General features: G+C 46.5%; 1 protein-coding gene across 1 annotated transcript in view; it reads right to left on the reverse strand.

The window, feature by feature from the left end:
* Positions 1-15,948, reverse strand: part of LOC147430983 (uncharacterized) — a 35,870-nt gene that overhangs the window by 11,892 nt on the left and 8,030 nt on the right. Inside the window, exons 4-7 of the mRNA XM_086493504.1 lie at positions 6,247-6,492; positions 6,022-6,172; positions 5,849-5,926; positions 5,589-5,757 (exon numbers count right to left, since the gene is read on the reverse strand). Of these exons, the coding sequence (XP_086349630.1) occupies positions 5,589-5,757; positions 5,849-5,926; positions 6,022-6,172; positions 6,247-6,492 (644 nt within the window). The remainder of the gene's footprint in view (positions 1-5,588; positions 5,758-5,848; positions 5,927-6,021; positions 6,173-6,246; positions 6,493-15,948) is intronic.

Here is a 15,948-nt window from a genome sequence, read left to right on the forward strand (position 1 = left end):
TCTCTCGCTCTGACCGCAGGGTATGAGGAGTGAATCTATCTCGGATAGATCGCTTCTACGCCAATGACCACATTTGTGACATGGGGAGGTCTGTTTGCATCCTAGCAGGGACTACCTTTTCGGACCACACGCCAGTGATTCTCACTATGACAGAGAGATAGAGGAGGGGGGGGTGCGATGCTACACATCATCCCGGGAGGATCTTGCTCGATCCAGAGCTTAGAGAGCGAGTGAAGGAACTTTGGACAGAGAATATGGACATGCAGGGCACCCTTGTTGGTAGAGTGGCCTCTGGACTGGCAAAGCTTAGTCGCTTCTTCCTTCAGGAGTGTGCAGCTCGTTTGGCTGCATCCAGAGAGAAGGAGAATTGTCTTCGACGGGGCATTGTTTCCTTACAGAGCATGCAATAGCAGCATCCAGACAATCCATGGTTGAAGGAGCAGATGCAGCAGGCTAGTCAGGAGTTGACTAGCATTGAGAACTGGCGCCATGAGTTTGCCTTCCATCAACAGGCATCTCAGAGGACCCAGGTGGGTGACAGAGTTACTGTATATCAGAGCTTCAATTTTGGGTGGGTGTAGTGCGACAATTGAGGCGATGGATCTGCAATGACAAGGGCATTCACGACAATAAAACAGGAGAAGCGTGCGCACATCAATGTTAGTCAATTGAGGAGACCTAAGGGATCAGTTTGCTTCAAAGCATGAGGATATGCGTGTAGTTGCTACTGACTTTTAGCGCGATCTGATGTCATTTGAGCCTCAGTCAGAGCGCCTGTTACCGAGGAGATGCGACAGAGACTTGAGCTTCCCCTCCAACTAGAGGAGCTCCATGAGGCCCTCAGAGCACTCCTCCGAGGTAGTTGTCAAGGGGAGGATGGTTTGACTCCCAGCTTTTTCTTGGAGTACTGGGACTTGCTTGGATCATATCTTTGCAGCGCATTCCAATACGTTTTGCACACTGGCGAGATGCCTGACAGCATGAGTGAGGGCTTGATCTACCTGATTCCCAAGGAGGGAGGCTCCTTGGATGAGATTCGACAGTGGCGACCCATTATCATCCTCAACTCATCCTACAAAATTCTAGCAAAGGCTTTAAGCTTGAGGATCCAGTCACTATTAAAGAGCATTATACATGGGACCCAGACAGATTTTGTCAAGGAGCGTAGTATCCTTGACAACATCTTCACTTTTAGAGGGATCTGCCCTCGCGCTTCTCCGAGGAGAGGATTTGGTGATACTCCTCGATTTTGAGAAGGCCTATGATAGAGTTGACTAGGACTTCCTGGAGGGCACTCTACGCAGGACGGGTTTCACAGATGCTTGGATCAGAGGTGTGTCAGCTCGCTACAGGCGTGTGCACAGTCAAGTGCTCTTGGCAGGGGGAAAAGGGGAGCGCTTCTTGCTCACACATTCAATCAGACACCGTTGCCCACTTGCCCCCTCTTTCTGTTCTATGCTGAGGCGATGAGCAGATTTTTGACTTCTCAGCAGGTTGGCCTGCGAGGTCTTGAGCTCCCTATTAGGGCAGATGAGCTTCTTGACGTTGAGATTGCCGACGACTCAGCCTTATACTTGGAGGGCCAAGAGACCAATCTGCACAGGTGTGAGCAGGCTCTTGAGGCGTTTTGTTGTGCATCAGGCGCATTGATCAACTGGAGGAAGACGGTTGCTTTTTGGGTTGGCACCTACACCTGATTGGTCGCCAGGAGTTTCAGATGGATTCTCCCAAGGATTGCAGTTTGCTACTTGGGTTGTCAGGTTGATCTCGACTTGTCCCTTGAGCAACAGGCAGCTCAAGAGGAAGTTGCTACATTGGAGTTCGGCACGGCTCTCTTTCGCAGGCAGAGTTGTGGCCAACCAGATGTTGTTAGCTACTATATGGTATATCACATCTTGCTGAATCTTCTCAAGCTCCTGTATCAGCCAGTTAGAGAGGCTGATCGGGAACTTTCTTTGGTCAAGGCGCGATACTCAGTTAGCCCAGGCCAAAGTAGCCTGGCAGGTCATCACTCTACCATGTTCTCAGGGGGGGCCTGGGGATCATAGACCCAGCACAACAGATCAGAGCCCTTCTTGGGAAGTTTTTTGTTAGAGGATTGCTTCCAAGGGAGGAGCCTTGGAAGGAGTTGTTGCTTTAGCGGCTTATAGCTCGAGTGCCTCATGCAGGAGGCCCTTGGAGCCCTTCCATCAAGTGGATCTTTACAGCGATGCACAGAGTTGGTCTGAGCTGGAGACTAGAGGATTGATTTGCTGCGAGCTTGCTTCGTTCTATGGAGCAGCTACGGAGAGGCTTGAAGCAGCACCAACCCACTTGCACTGAGGAGCGCTGAGACAGCCGCTTGTTTGGAACCGCATGGTTAGTACTCAGAGAGGCCACTTGGTTGGTAGGCCTCATGTTTCTTGGGGTCCCATGGTAGAGGGCCCAGCCCGCACTCTAGGCGACTGGCTTCAGTTTTCAGGTTTGCCAGAGGAGGTACAAAGCATCCAGCTATAGGGCATGAGAGGGACGAAAAGCATGTGCCAGGACAGTACACAGGCTTTACTGGCTGAGTGGCTCACCCCTCTAGAGACACCAACTCCCAGATGGATGGGGACCTGCACACGACTGGAGGTCCTCATCGCACTTCATGCTTGGTCGGAGTCCGTATCCCTCATGTTCTTCAAGATCTTGGGAGAGGGTCAACTACACAGAGTCTCGGTAGAGGCTCCACAGGTTGCAGAGTGTTGTTTTTAGAGGATACGAGTGGTGGACATCTGTGGGAGGACCAGTGTCACAGATCCTGACCCAGCAGACCTTGAGACAGGCCACTAGAGGCTTTGGACTTGGGAGCCCTCTGGCACGAGTGCAGTGGGACCCTGGAGAGTGGTTTTGGAGAGACCTCTTCTCTTCAGCCGACCACCCTAGGATCCCTTTCTTTCAGTACACTGTTTGACTGGGTGCGTCACATAATGGCAGCACAGAGAGAGGCTCGTCCTGCTGCAGCACTTCATTGGCAGGAGGAGGGTCTCACAGTTGTGTTCTTGACAGGCTTTTGGGAGAGGTTGTGGGACTTCAGACAGCCAAGGAGAGTCACTTTGTTCCATTGGCTAGTTGCACACAGAGCTACAACAGTGGGGAGCTGGCTGGTACATAGTGGCCTTTCGACAGCCTGTGCAGCTTGCGACCATCCTTTGGAGAGTCAGCGACACTGTCTGTGGGACTGCCCCATAGCACAGCAGGTTTGGCTTCGAGTCCTTCGGCTGATGCCAACTTTTTCTACAACGCGACAGTACACTTGGGGTGCTACTGCCCGGTCCACCCTCACAGGCCCTGTGCTCCAGTTTGAGCTATCTTCCACCAATAGGATGATAGTGATCCAGGGGGGTCGACCTACACTTCGGTGTGCTACAGAGCTTACCCCCCAGGAGTGGTGTAGTGAGAGAGAGGTGTGTTGAGAGCTCGTCTATGGCCTAACACTCTGGTTCATTTGATGGGCCCGTTGCTTCCGCATCTTCGAGGCTCGCCATGTCCCACTGGCAGAGACTATTCGTGACTTTTGGTTGGAGTTGATCCATACTCTCAGGGGTCAGTTTCAGAGACTTCAGGGCAGCTCTGACCGCATACATGAGCGCAAAGAGGCTGTCCTACGACTTTGGTGCCCAAGACCCTTCTTCACCATGGTCTAGGATGTGCCCAGATGGCACTATATCGGCCACCTGTGTGGCTCTTTCCTCCTCCCATTTTGTGATTTAGCCTTATTGTACATATTTTGTTTACTCAATGAGAGTCTCCCCATGCTTTTGATGTAGCCCTCTCTAGTAGAGGTGGCTTGTAGTCCTATGGGCAGTTTTATTAACTAATGGAAGAATCTTTTTCTCGGGAAAAAAAAAACACTACCTTTATTTGTTGGTTTCCTTGCCTTGATTTTTATTTAATTTTTGGGACCCTCTTTTTGAAATCACAAATGCCCGGACATTGCATGGCCACTGTGAAACGGCCGTTGGCCCATAGTTTCACCCGCAAGAGTCAAGGCCAAGCAACCATGAGAAGGTTGGGCCAATCGGCACTAGAGTCAGACTAGTAAAGAAGTGGCTAGGCTCAATTAAAGTCATTTAGGCCCCTCGGCAGGACTTTATAAGTTGGTGGGAAAATAAACCAAATGGGGCAAATTGGACACATGGCAGTAGGAGAGCAACTTGCAGGCCAACACACACATCCAAAAGCTCTCACCCAAGAGGGGGCGCCCAAAATTGAGAGGGGGCTGTTTTGGAGCTCATTGAGTACAGTGTGTGTGTGTGTGTGTGTGTGTGTGTGTGTGTGTGTGTGTGTGTGTGTGTGTGTGGTAGGTGCAGTTGATTTAATGGAAAACTTGTCCTCTCCCTTGTCTCATGTAGCGTGATGATTTTCTCTCTTCATCTCTCTCCCCTTTGCACATATGGTAATGCCCCACTAGTTGGGCTTCTCAGATGACCATGTACAGTTATGTGGGTTTTATGCACGTTTGCCAAGGCAAGAGCCTTTTGTACAAGAACCAGATTAGCTAATTGCTAATCCCCCACAGGTATGCACAGTTCCATAGCGACAAATTGCGAAAGCGGAGTGTTTTCTCGCGTGAAAACTTGTCCAATTCAAAGGGGAACTGTCCCATTGCGTGCAGGAGGTCCTAAGACACGTGTGAACGTGTTTGCTCTGCTTAAAATGATCCAAAGCAGAGAATTACAGCTTGCTGTGTTTATTTGTAGGTCTAGGGGTTTGCACCTAAACTGCAAGATAACACCTAGGGAGCCTCGGGGAAGCCTTGGGGTGCTTATACAAGGCTTTGGGCACCTCACAGTGACCAAAACAGGAAATTATAGCATGCTGGAATTGACCTGCAGCTAATCGGGAAGCTTCTCAAATGCAAGGGAAACCGTCCTAGACATGTACTTTTGACCTACAGGGATTTTGGCGCCGTTATGCTGCCGAAATTGGATCAAAAACCTGCAATTTCAGCTCTTGACAGGTTTGAACAGCTTGGTGAGATTTTGGTGAAAGTGTTTGGGTCGTTTATTTGCAATTGAATAAACTAAAAACTGAAACGGGCTCCAATCTTTGGGGCCTACAAGGTGTCATTGTCTACTTGGGAGCGCTCTAGCTACCAAGTCATCGATTGTTTTGAAGTTGTGAATTCTAGTTACAAGTTTATTTAGTGAAGTTACTTTGTGTCGTACAGTACAAGGAAAGGTATTGGGTGAAAGCTAAAGTTTACTGCCCTCTAGTAAGGCTACTGGCCCATTTCAACTGACATAATTGCACAGGAGTTGACACTAGTATATTGCATATCCTTGAGCTTCTTCTCCAAGCTGTGTTTGCGATCTTGCAACCCTGATGCCACAACATGAGAACTACATGACTACAAGTAACATAACAAAGGCATCACAACACTTGTCCTGTTCTGCACTAAAGGGAGCAAAATGCACCTTTATAAGACGATAACAACAGGCAAATCAATGTGAGCACACACATTCTAAAGAAAGATAAGCAAAAATAAAATGAAGCACAAAGATACAAATGCATGTATTTGCAGCTGAGCATACAACAAAAGTCTCGCAAAATCTCCACCATACCTGTCCTTGTTGCTGCTGCCAAAGAGGCAAGAAGCTGGGCATAAGTGGTACCAACCCGTCTGTTTGCCCCTGATATGACAGCAACCTTTGCTCTTGCAGCCAAAAACATATCCACGATTGCCACCCATCTTGGCATGGCTCCCCAGTCTTTCACTCTTTTTTCAGGTGGCTGAAAGGTTTACTGATAAAAATGTCAACTCTACAACTAGGCTGGACCTTTACTTGAATTATTAAGGCTTACAACGGAAAGGGGATTGCACCTGAAAATAGTTTCCAGTCATCACTTTACTGAGATTATGATGGGAATCCATAAAAAATTTGTAATCAAAATGAGACACCTGCTGACAACGTGTTAGTCTGCAGATGGAGGAGTAAGTTAGGTTTAAGATATTGAACCGATAATTAGCAACTTAGACAAGAAAACCTTTGCAACCTGAGCAAAACCTTCTAGTTGTCCCTTTATATGTTTGATTACAAGTGGTGTATCTGATACTATGACAACTTGTGGAAATAAATTGCTCTGCGAGAGATCTTTCAACACTGTACGAATACAGCTACAAACAGCATACAAAGCTGCTCTAGACCTGCAAAAAGTAAGCCGAGTGTTAATTTATAACTTGCTCCCTTCCTTACTAAATATCATAATTGAGCTCTTCACCTGCTGTTAAGCATTCGCATGTGTACTGCAACATCAGGATCAGGGCGCCCTTGCAGTGCCCAGTTCACAGCTTCTTCTATTACAGGCATTGGTGAAATAAAAGCTTTGAACAGCTCTCCAAATACATTTGGCCTAGACGAAGGTTTTGAAGGATCTCCAAAAAGGACCAGTGCTAACTCCCTCATTATGCGATGTTGATTTTTTAAGAAGAACTGAAGGCCATTGCTATCGGTTGTGCCTTTAAACCTGCATCTAAAGCATAACAAAGCTTATTCAAGCTAATATTGCATCTGGAATTTGATGAGCACAGTTCATAGAACAAAAACAAATTGCCAAAATTGTCTTGAAACATGCTTGCAGTACTGTCAAAGGTGCAACGGAAAAGGGTGAATCGGGTAATGAACTTGTTTGCAACCGTGAGCAAACATCCTCTCGGGACCGGGCAGCCAAGGGATCTCTGCCACAATGTGCAAGGTCCGCTCTCAATGAATGGAAAAGAGGAACGAGGGGAGGCTAGAAAAACCCTTCTTTTTTGGGTTACCTGTCACTCTTTAAAAACACAGATTAGAGAGATTGACATGCCCAAGTGGTCTTGGGTTACATGCAATCTCAAACAAGCAAAAAAATAAAAACAAGAAACATTCTGTGTTTCTTTTAAGGCTTTATCGCCCTTAAGATAAAGCAATGAAGACGAGCACGCTTGATGCGTGATGGACTAACGGTATACCGATTCTTTTCTTGAGTGAGGATACAAACACTGCCAAAGAGCTCTCATACCAATGTCAGGTGCAACAGAAGTGATTGATGTGAATGCTCAGGATGAGTGTTGAGTGTGTACTCAAGGTTCCTTTTACTTCATGTGAGAGATGTACAATAGACTCGAGAGAAAAGAGAGAATGATACTGTGAGTGAAGGTTCTACAAGTGACAGAGAGAGAAGAAGATTAACACCGGATGGGGTCACAAACCCCTCTCCAAGGGCCCCCCCCCCTCTCAATCGCTAGAGAGGTATTTGCTTTAAATTACACAAATGCTGATACAATGGTCATAGATGTTGGGATGCTGTTGGGATCTTGCTATTGATGCTTGGATCTGAGAGGCTAAGGGTTGAAATGCAAAAACACTAGTGAAATTGATGGAATCTCCAACCGTAGATTAGGCTATGGCTGATCTGCTATGGCCGTTGATGACGGTGGGCTGAAAACTGAAAAACATGGACTGATCTGAGAGCTGAATCTGAAAATGCTGGTGTGACTACTCGGTCTGCGACGATACAATGAAGTTATGGCTGAAAACTGCTAATGTTGCTAAATGGACTATCTTCTTATTTTTCTGAGTAATTTCTACTTACTAAAATTGGGATATTTGAATGTGTACACTTGAGCTGTAAAAGATAGGAACTATAGATCTATTGGAATTAATAAAAGCCATCGGGACAACTTTGATGTGTCATATGATGGGTGACATAAAGCATCACGAAGGAGTTGTACCGTTAGTTTGGTGGAAAAGACCGGAAAGGGGGTATTCCCGATGCATCGCATGATGGGTGAAGGGATCATTGGATAGCGAATATTCCATTGGTATGGAAGGAAATCCGAACTAGATAAAGGAATATGTGTAAAGATGCAGGCACAAGAATAAAGATGGGCTCTAAAGAGCTTTTTCTAAAACGCGGAAAATTTTAGGGCTCTCAGCACTCTGCCGTCGGGGAACAACAAGTGATCGTGTGAAGTTGACATGCGCAGATCGCTTTTCCGCACTTGGAGCAATAGGCAAAGATTGTGAATACACTTTGAGAGTTGTTGTGTGTTTGTTCTTTTTGCAGGTACTCCATCACGGAGAAGGAGCAAGGAGGCCTTGCCCTACGCTCGGAAATGAAACGAATTCGGAACGGCCTGCAGAGTTTCACACTCCTGATGCAGACGGAATTGAGAGCTCGCCTCTCGGAATTTCCCACACGGGAAGGAATCAGCCATTGAGTCTAAGATTTAGAAAGGAGGGGTTTTATGCTTGTTAAAAAAAGATTCTCCCTAATAAAGATTCTCTTTAGGGGGGTGAACCAACCGATCTTTTGGTCCCCAATACTGTGTCGATCTTCTCCCCTGTATCTTTTGGTTGAGAGTTTATTTATTTTCAGCTTATTGATTATTCATGTGTGCTCCCGTTTGTGACAGTGATATCAGAGCTCTATCACCTCTCTTGTCACGTGACACATCCCAACCCTATGTGTCCGTGGACAAGCTACACCACAGCAGGGTTCAGTCAGTTTAGATTAGCAGTGATCTGGCACTTTTGTGAGTCTATTCGTAGACCGTGCATGCCCAGTCACTTAGCATAGATGCATATCCTCCGGTTGCACACAGCATGATCATCGGAATTCCCATCAGAATTCATTAGCATCAGTTAGGGGAATTTTCCAGTGCATTTAGCCTATTTTCCTATTTATTGGTATTTTCACTTATTATTTTTAAGTGACTTTCCAACAAAAGTAGGTAGGGCAATTTTGCTAAGTTAATATATAAGCAAACCCAAGTTAGCACTTTCTGGCAGAAGAGGCAGCAGGAGCACCTTGCTCAACAGGCAACTTCTCAGCAAGACCAACCCCCACGACTACTCTGGCGTTTTCTCCACAGAATACCTAGCGTTTTTGCATCAGATCAGCCTTGGCGATTTGTGCAGAGCAGATCAGCCCCGGCGTCATCACGACACAGCAGATCAGCCTAGCGTTTTTGCATTTGCAGAACCCCGGCGACAGAAGGACCAATTTCAGCCCCTGGAGTTTTTGGATTTCAGCAGCAAATTAAGACCGGCATCATTCACCTAAAGTGTAGCAGATTCAGCCCGTAAAGACCATCAGTTTTCAGCCCTAAGAAACCTCATTTTTCAGCCAAGAAAACGCAGCCAAAACAGTCATTTTCAGCCACCCAAACAGTTCCGAAATTCAGCGATTAGAAGATCTCAGATTTCAGCCATCGTTGTCGTCGTCGTCGTCACCGTCGTCGTCGTCGTCGTCGTCGTCGTCACCGTCCAAGTTGCATAGTCCATTGCATACGCATTGTACACCTTTGCGCAATCAAAGAATAGACCACTCTCGCCGACAAGAGTGGGGCCTTCGGAGGAGGGTTTTACAACCCCTCGGTGTCGTATCTCTTCTCTCTCCTTCTCTCAGTCTCATTCACTTGCACGCACAATATCCACTCACTTTGTTCGTGACCACAGCACTCTACAAGACGGAAAGCTCTCTCTTTCCCCAAAGAACTAAAAGGAACCTTTTTCAGCAATAAAGATCACTAATCTTGAGAAAATACAACATTCATTCCGCTGCACCTAACATTGGTATCAGAGCTTTGGAAGTGTTCTACATTACTCAAGGAAAGAACCACAAGAATTTTTTTGCTGGTTACGATCGCATGAGTCCAAGTTTACTTGGGCGTGGTGATTCCTAATCGTGTTTTGTTGAAGAGTGACAGAAATCCCAAGAAAGAAGGGCTTGTCCAGCCTCCCCTTGTGTCTCTTTTCACTCATTGAGAGCGGACCGTGCACTTAGCGGCCGGCCAATCGACGTGAGGTGGGAAAAAGCAACCTTGGTGTGAGCGCAAGGCCGCCAAGAGGTGCGCCCGCAGAAAAGAGTAGAACTCGGGTGAAGAGAAGATCCTTCTCCAACGCGATTTGCAAGCGAAAGAAAACCTCAAGATCCTCAAGAACCCAAGAACCCAAGAATCGAAGTTCCTCGTGAACTTCAGAACCGAAGACCCTCAAGAACCCAAGTCCCTCATGGACTTCAGAACCCACAAGAACCCACAACTTCAGAATGGTCATCACTCGAAGCGGAATGGATACTTCGCTTGGAGGTGATGAGCATGAGAGAGGCGAAGAAGAATTTTCCCCATCGGGCTCGGGCTCGGGCTCGGGCTCGGGCTCGGGCTCGGGCTCGGGCTCGGGCTCGGGCTCAGGCTCAGGCTCAGGCTCAGGCTCAGGCTCAGGCTCAGGCTCAGGCTCAGGCTCAGGCTCAGGCTCAGGCTCAGGCTCAGGCTCAGGCCCTTTTAAAATTACGTATTTTTAAGCCTCACGCGTATGTAAAAATCGATCTTTTTGAGGACCAACGGAGCTTCAGGTAATCAAACGTTGTGTTGTAAAGCACACCACAACCCACTGAGTAATATGCTCGTTTCGAGCTATCACACGCTCTATTTCAAAAAACCGATCATTAAAAAACATTAAAAAACATCAAAAAACGAATGAAAACGGACGCCTAAAAAAGTAAGCGGTTAACCTTCGAGGTTATTCACCGATGCTTGTAGGGTGCCCAAGGCACATGCATCTGCACTCTGGTCGTGTGCTAGAGACGAAGCAACTAGCGAAACTCCTATGGAGGCTTTGAACCAGATGTTTATGGAAAGGAAGTTAGAACGCGAAGCAAGAAATGCAGAAAGAATGACAGAATTTGATCGTGAATGCAAAGAAAGAAAAGCAGAAATGAAACGTAGACACGCAGAAAAAAAAGCAGAAATGGATCGCAGACACGCAGAAGACAAAGCAGAAAGAAAAGCAATACAAGAACAGAGCGACCGACAAAACAAAGAGTTCTGGCGACTCTATTCTCAAGTTCAGGCACAGATGCAAGAGATTTGGGGAAAGGAGACTCTCTCAGTCTCTTCTTCTCCCAAGCATGACACACAGGATTTGCATGATTGTGTGAAGCATGATGATGATTTGATTGACCATGATAAGCATGATGATTTGAATGACAAGCATGATGATTTGGATGACAAAGATAAGCATGATGATTTGAATGATATTGCTAAGCATGATGATTTGGATGTCAATGATGAGCATGATGATTTGCATGATCAAGATGTGATTTCTCACAAGCATGATGAGTTGCATGAAGAAGATGTGATTGTTCACAAGGATGATGTGTTAGTTGATGCTTTTTCTAGCGAAGCTAACCTCGTTGTAAATTCGATCAATCATCAAGACTCGATCTTGGCTTTCGAGTCAAGGTCCACAGATACCCCACAAGACGATTCGATCATTCAAGAAGAACTGATCTTGGCTCTTGAGCCTTGGTCCAAAGAACCATCACAGGAAGTATTATGTGTTCGCATGATTGATACGCACGCATTGTTCGAGTGTTTCATTCGTGACGGTTTCCTGTATTTTAGTCAGCATTGTTATGTGATCCCTTTTTCTAGGCATGACATATTGTATGTTGAGCACGTTTCTATCATGGATGAGCACGAATGTATGCCGATTGTTCATGAAAAGCTGAAAAGTTTGTATGTAAGGAAGTCACATTCCATGTCTCTTCCTTGGCATGACACAGTTTCCGAAAGAGCACATGATTGTATGAGCACCAAGCATGGGCACTTCCATTGTGATTTGCCACAGTTGATTGATTTCGATCAAACAGAAAAGATTCGAGCGCATTGTTTGCATGTGTTTGATGAACGGGTTGTCACTCCGTCTCTATGTTCATCGACATTGCATACACAGTCTTTAGAGAAGACAAGATTTTTTTCCTTCATTTCACATGGAATAGGTATGTTCATGGTTTTGTGTTGGAGATGGTTTCAGGAATTTTCAGCCGTGGAGATTCTTGGAGACAAAGGAAGCAAGACTCTCGACGAAGTTGAAGCAAGGAAGGAGCCATAGAAGACTTTGTGTCGCTTTCGGCGCGGCCCAAAGAAGCAAGCGTTGCAGACCTTTATGAAGTTCAAGTACCGCACGACCCACACATCAGAGTGGGCCGGCGAAGAGTCCCTTCCAGGAATTCCGGATGCTGATGGCGATCTCCCTCGACGCCATACAGTTCGGTACCAGTACCTCACTTTCAAAAGGAGGGGATGTCACGTGACACATCCCAACCCTATGTGTCCGTGGACAAGCTACACCATAGCAGGGTTCAGTCAGTTTAGATTAGCAGTGATCTGGCACTTTTGTGAGTCTATTCGTAGACCGTGCCTGCCCAGTCACTTAGCATAGATGCATATCCTCCGATTGCACACAGCATGATCATCGGAATTCCCATCAGAATCCATTAGCATCAGTTAGGGGAATTTTCCAGTGCATTTAGCCTATTTTCCTATTTATTGGTATTTTCACTTATTATTTTTAAGTGACTTTCCAACAAAAGTAGGTAGGGCAACAGGCAACTTCTCAGCAAGACCAACCCCCGCGACTACTTTGGCGTTTTCTCCACAGAAGACCTAGCGTTTTTGCATCAGATCAGCCTTGGCGATTTGTGCAGAGCAGATCAGCCCCGGCATCATCACGACACAACAGATCAGCCTAGCGTTTTTGCATTTGCAGAACCCTCGCGACAAAAGGACCAATTTCAGCCCCTGGCGTTTTTGGATTTCAGCAGCAAATTAAGACCGGCATCATTCACCTAAAGTGTAGCAGATTCAGCCCGTAAAGACCATCAGTTTTCAGCCCTAAGAAACCTCATTTTTCAGCCAAGAAAACGCAGCCAAAACAGTCATTTTCAGCCACCGAAAGTCCCAAATTCAGCGATTAGAAGATCTCAGATTTCAGCCATCGTTGTCGTCGTCGTCGTCGTCGTCGTCATCATCGTCGTCGTCGTCGTCGTCGTCGGCATAGACCAAGTTGCATAGTCCATTGCATACGCATTGTACACCTTTGTGCAATCAAAGAATAGACCACTCTCGCCGACGAGAGTGGGGCCTTCGGAGGAGGGTTTTACAACCCCTCGGTGTCGTATCTCTTCTCTCTCCTTCTCTCAGTCTCATTCACTTGCACGCACAATATCCACTCACTTTGTTCGTGACCACAGCACTATTCCAGACGGAAAGCTCTCTCTTTCCCCAAAGAACTAAAAGGAACCTTGAGCAATAAAGATCACTAATCTTGAGAAAATACAACATTCATTCCGCTGCACCTAGCATCTCTTTTTTTGCAAAGGAGGACCATTCCGCGGAGGAACGGGAAGAACCATGACGAGCCACGAGAGAGCTGTTGAAGACGAACTTCAAGAAGTACGAGTTCAACTCGCCGGCTTGCAATAGCTTCTCACATTGCCGGCTGTCCAGAAGGTTTTAGACGGAATCAAGAAGCCGCAAGGAACAGATGCCAATGGGCGCCACAAAAAATACTGCCACTGGTAACAGCCTCCAGGAGAATAAACTCGGAAGGAGGTGCCAAAGCGCACAAGGGATCCACGGAACCGAACAAACGGCCTTCTAAGAGCAAGGGCCAAGAAAAAGAACTCTCTCTGTTGAATGCAAGCAAGAATGTCTCTATCTCTTCTCCATCATACTCTCTTGATTATACTACTGCTTCCACTTCTCCTATAGTATAGCCTTCTTCCAAGAAGAGAAGGCCTACTACTTCCCTGCGTAATACTAAAGAGAAGCCCAAGTTCAAGAAGGATAACCGCAAGCGTCACCACAAGATGCAAGTTTTCAAATCTGGTGACAAGGATGTAAAGTTTGACAATTACACATGACGGAGAGACATCTCCAAGGCACTGTCTCTTATCAAACACTTTGAAGTTGCTTTTGCATACAGAAACTTTACCGCAAAATCCAAGTTGCGTCAAGTTGGCATGTATCTCAACGAAACGGCAAGCAAGTCGTGGTTAGCCAAGATTCTGGAAGGTACAAAAGCCAAAACATCGACTCATTTCGAATCTGAATTTTATGAACAATTTCTTCCGCCCGATTTCGAGAAAGACATCCGGAAGGAATGGAACTAGCTCGCCCAGAAGAAACATGAAAAAGTGACCGCTTATGTTGACAAGTATTGGTTGGTTCTTCTGAAAGTTACGCCTTTCATGAAGATTTCCGATGAGGAAAAGATGCAAAAATTTGAAGCACGCCTTCAACCTCCGCTTCGAAAAAGCATGAAGGTGTATCCCCACAATACCCTTCAGCGAACGATGGAGCCGGCAAAAATTGCCCAGGATCTACATTCCACTGGTACCACCAAACCGATGGAGGACAACACATACCGTGCAAGGCACAGAGCGGTCTACGATGACCATGGAGACCAAGGCAAAAAGGGTCCCCCTAAGGACCCAGATCAGCCTAAGAAGCCAGAGGGTACCAGAAAACGGCTCAAGTATCTTACACAGAACTAAATACAAACCTTCAAAGAGCAAGGAAAGTGTTTCTACTGTGGTGAGAAACTGTCAGGTGCAACGGAAGTGTTTAAGGATTTAGCTCGGATCTAGTACTCCACACAAACAAAAGGGACACTTTACTTAACTTGAAAGACTGAACTGAATTGAAAGAAAGAGAGACACGAGAGAGAAAAGAGACGACACCGAATGTCGGGTCCCAAACCCTCAAGGGCCCCCTTGCTCTGTTGCCAGAGCAAGTACTTTCTTTATTCTTGTACAATTCTGATACAATGACTAAATGTTGAGATATTGATACTAATGGGTTACGATGCTACTGATGATGGTGCTACTGAGTCTATGTCGACGACGGTGAAGCTGACAACGAGGTTCTAAGGGTCCTGCACGTACTATGGTGTACTGTGTCGACGACGATGACGACAACGACGATGCCGATGACGGCAACAAGGCTATAGCTGAATGCTGAATCTTCTAGCTCTGCCAATGGCTTGCATCTGCAACCATGACGAGGTTAGGGGCTGAAATCTGCTGGCGACCAAGGCTGAGATCGCTGGCTGATCTTGATGCAAAACACTGGCTTCTTTGGGCTGAAATGCAGGTTCTACCTGGCTGAAAAACGCTGAGGAAGTCTTGGAAACGCTGGCCTTGCTTTCTGAGAAAACGCTGGGCTGCTGGCTGGTCTTGCTGCACGTTTGGTGCACCGCGAAGTTCCCCGGGTTCTCTGCCTTCTACAAGCGCCCAAAGGCCACTTATATAGCCACCCAAATCGGGGTCGAGCAGACTAATAGGCAGCCCCACGACCAACTGAAAATATGGCTGAAATTGACAAATTAAATAAAGCCATAATAAGAGGTGGTCCACATGCAACAGTTACCTGTATGCTTGAATGATTGTATTGTGCAAGAGAGGGTATGCAACTATGACCGGCCTGGGCATGCACGTCCTGCTAGAGGCTCACAAAGTTGCCATGCTCAGTCCTAAGCTACTGGACCATGCTAGACTGTGGTAGAACATGTCCACGTAGCGGAAGTGAAGTGCGCACGTGACAGAAAGGACATATGAAGACCGACTGCCCAATTCGGCAGCAACGCCGAAGTCTTGCAGGCAAAAACACTAGCTCTGATCTGTAGGGCTGAAAACGGTAGGGCTGAGAATCTGCAAACGCTAGATGGTCTGCTCTTCAAGCTAGCACTCCCTCAATCTGATGAAAACGTTGGTCCATTGGACCCCTTTATAGGGCTGAAAATCAACTTATGATGTCACGTGACACATCCAACCCTATGTGTCCGTGGACAAGCTACAGCATGAACAGGGTTCAGTCAGTCAAGCCACTCTAGAATAGGAAGTGATCTGGCAATTTTGTGAGTGTTCGCAGAACGTGCATGTCCAGACACTTAGAGTAGATGCATATCCTCTGGTAGCACACAACATGATCATTAGCATTACCATCAGAATCCATCAGGGGAATTTTCCAGCACGCAGAACCTAATTTCCCTATTTTTGACATTTTTCACTTATTTATTAAGTGACTTTTGTTGGGAACTAGGTAGGGCAATTTTGCTAATGAAATATATAAGCAACCTAGCGCTTGCACTTTTTGGC

The sequence above is a fragment of the Adiantum capillus-veneris genome, chromosome 21, assembly GCF_014529385.1.
Source record: "Adiantum capillus-veneris isolate H3 chromosome 21, ASM1452938v2, whole genome shotgun sequence".
NCBI classification, from domain to species: domain Eukaryota; kingdom Viridiplantae; phylum Streptophyta; class Polypodiopsida; order Polypodiales; family Pteridaceae; genus Adiantum; species Adiantum capillus-veneris.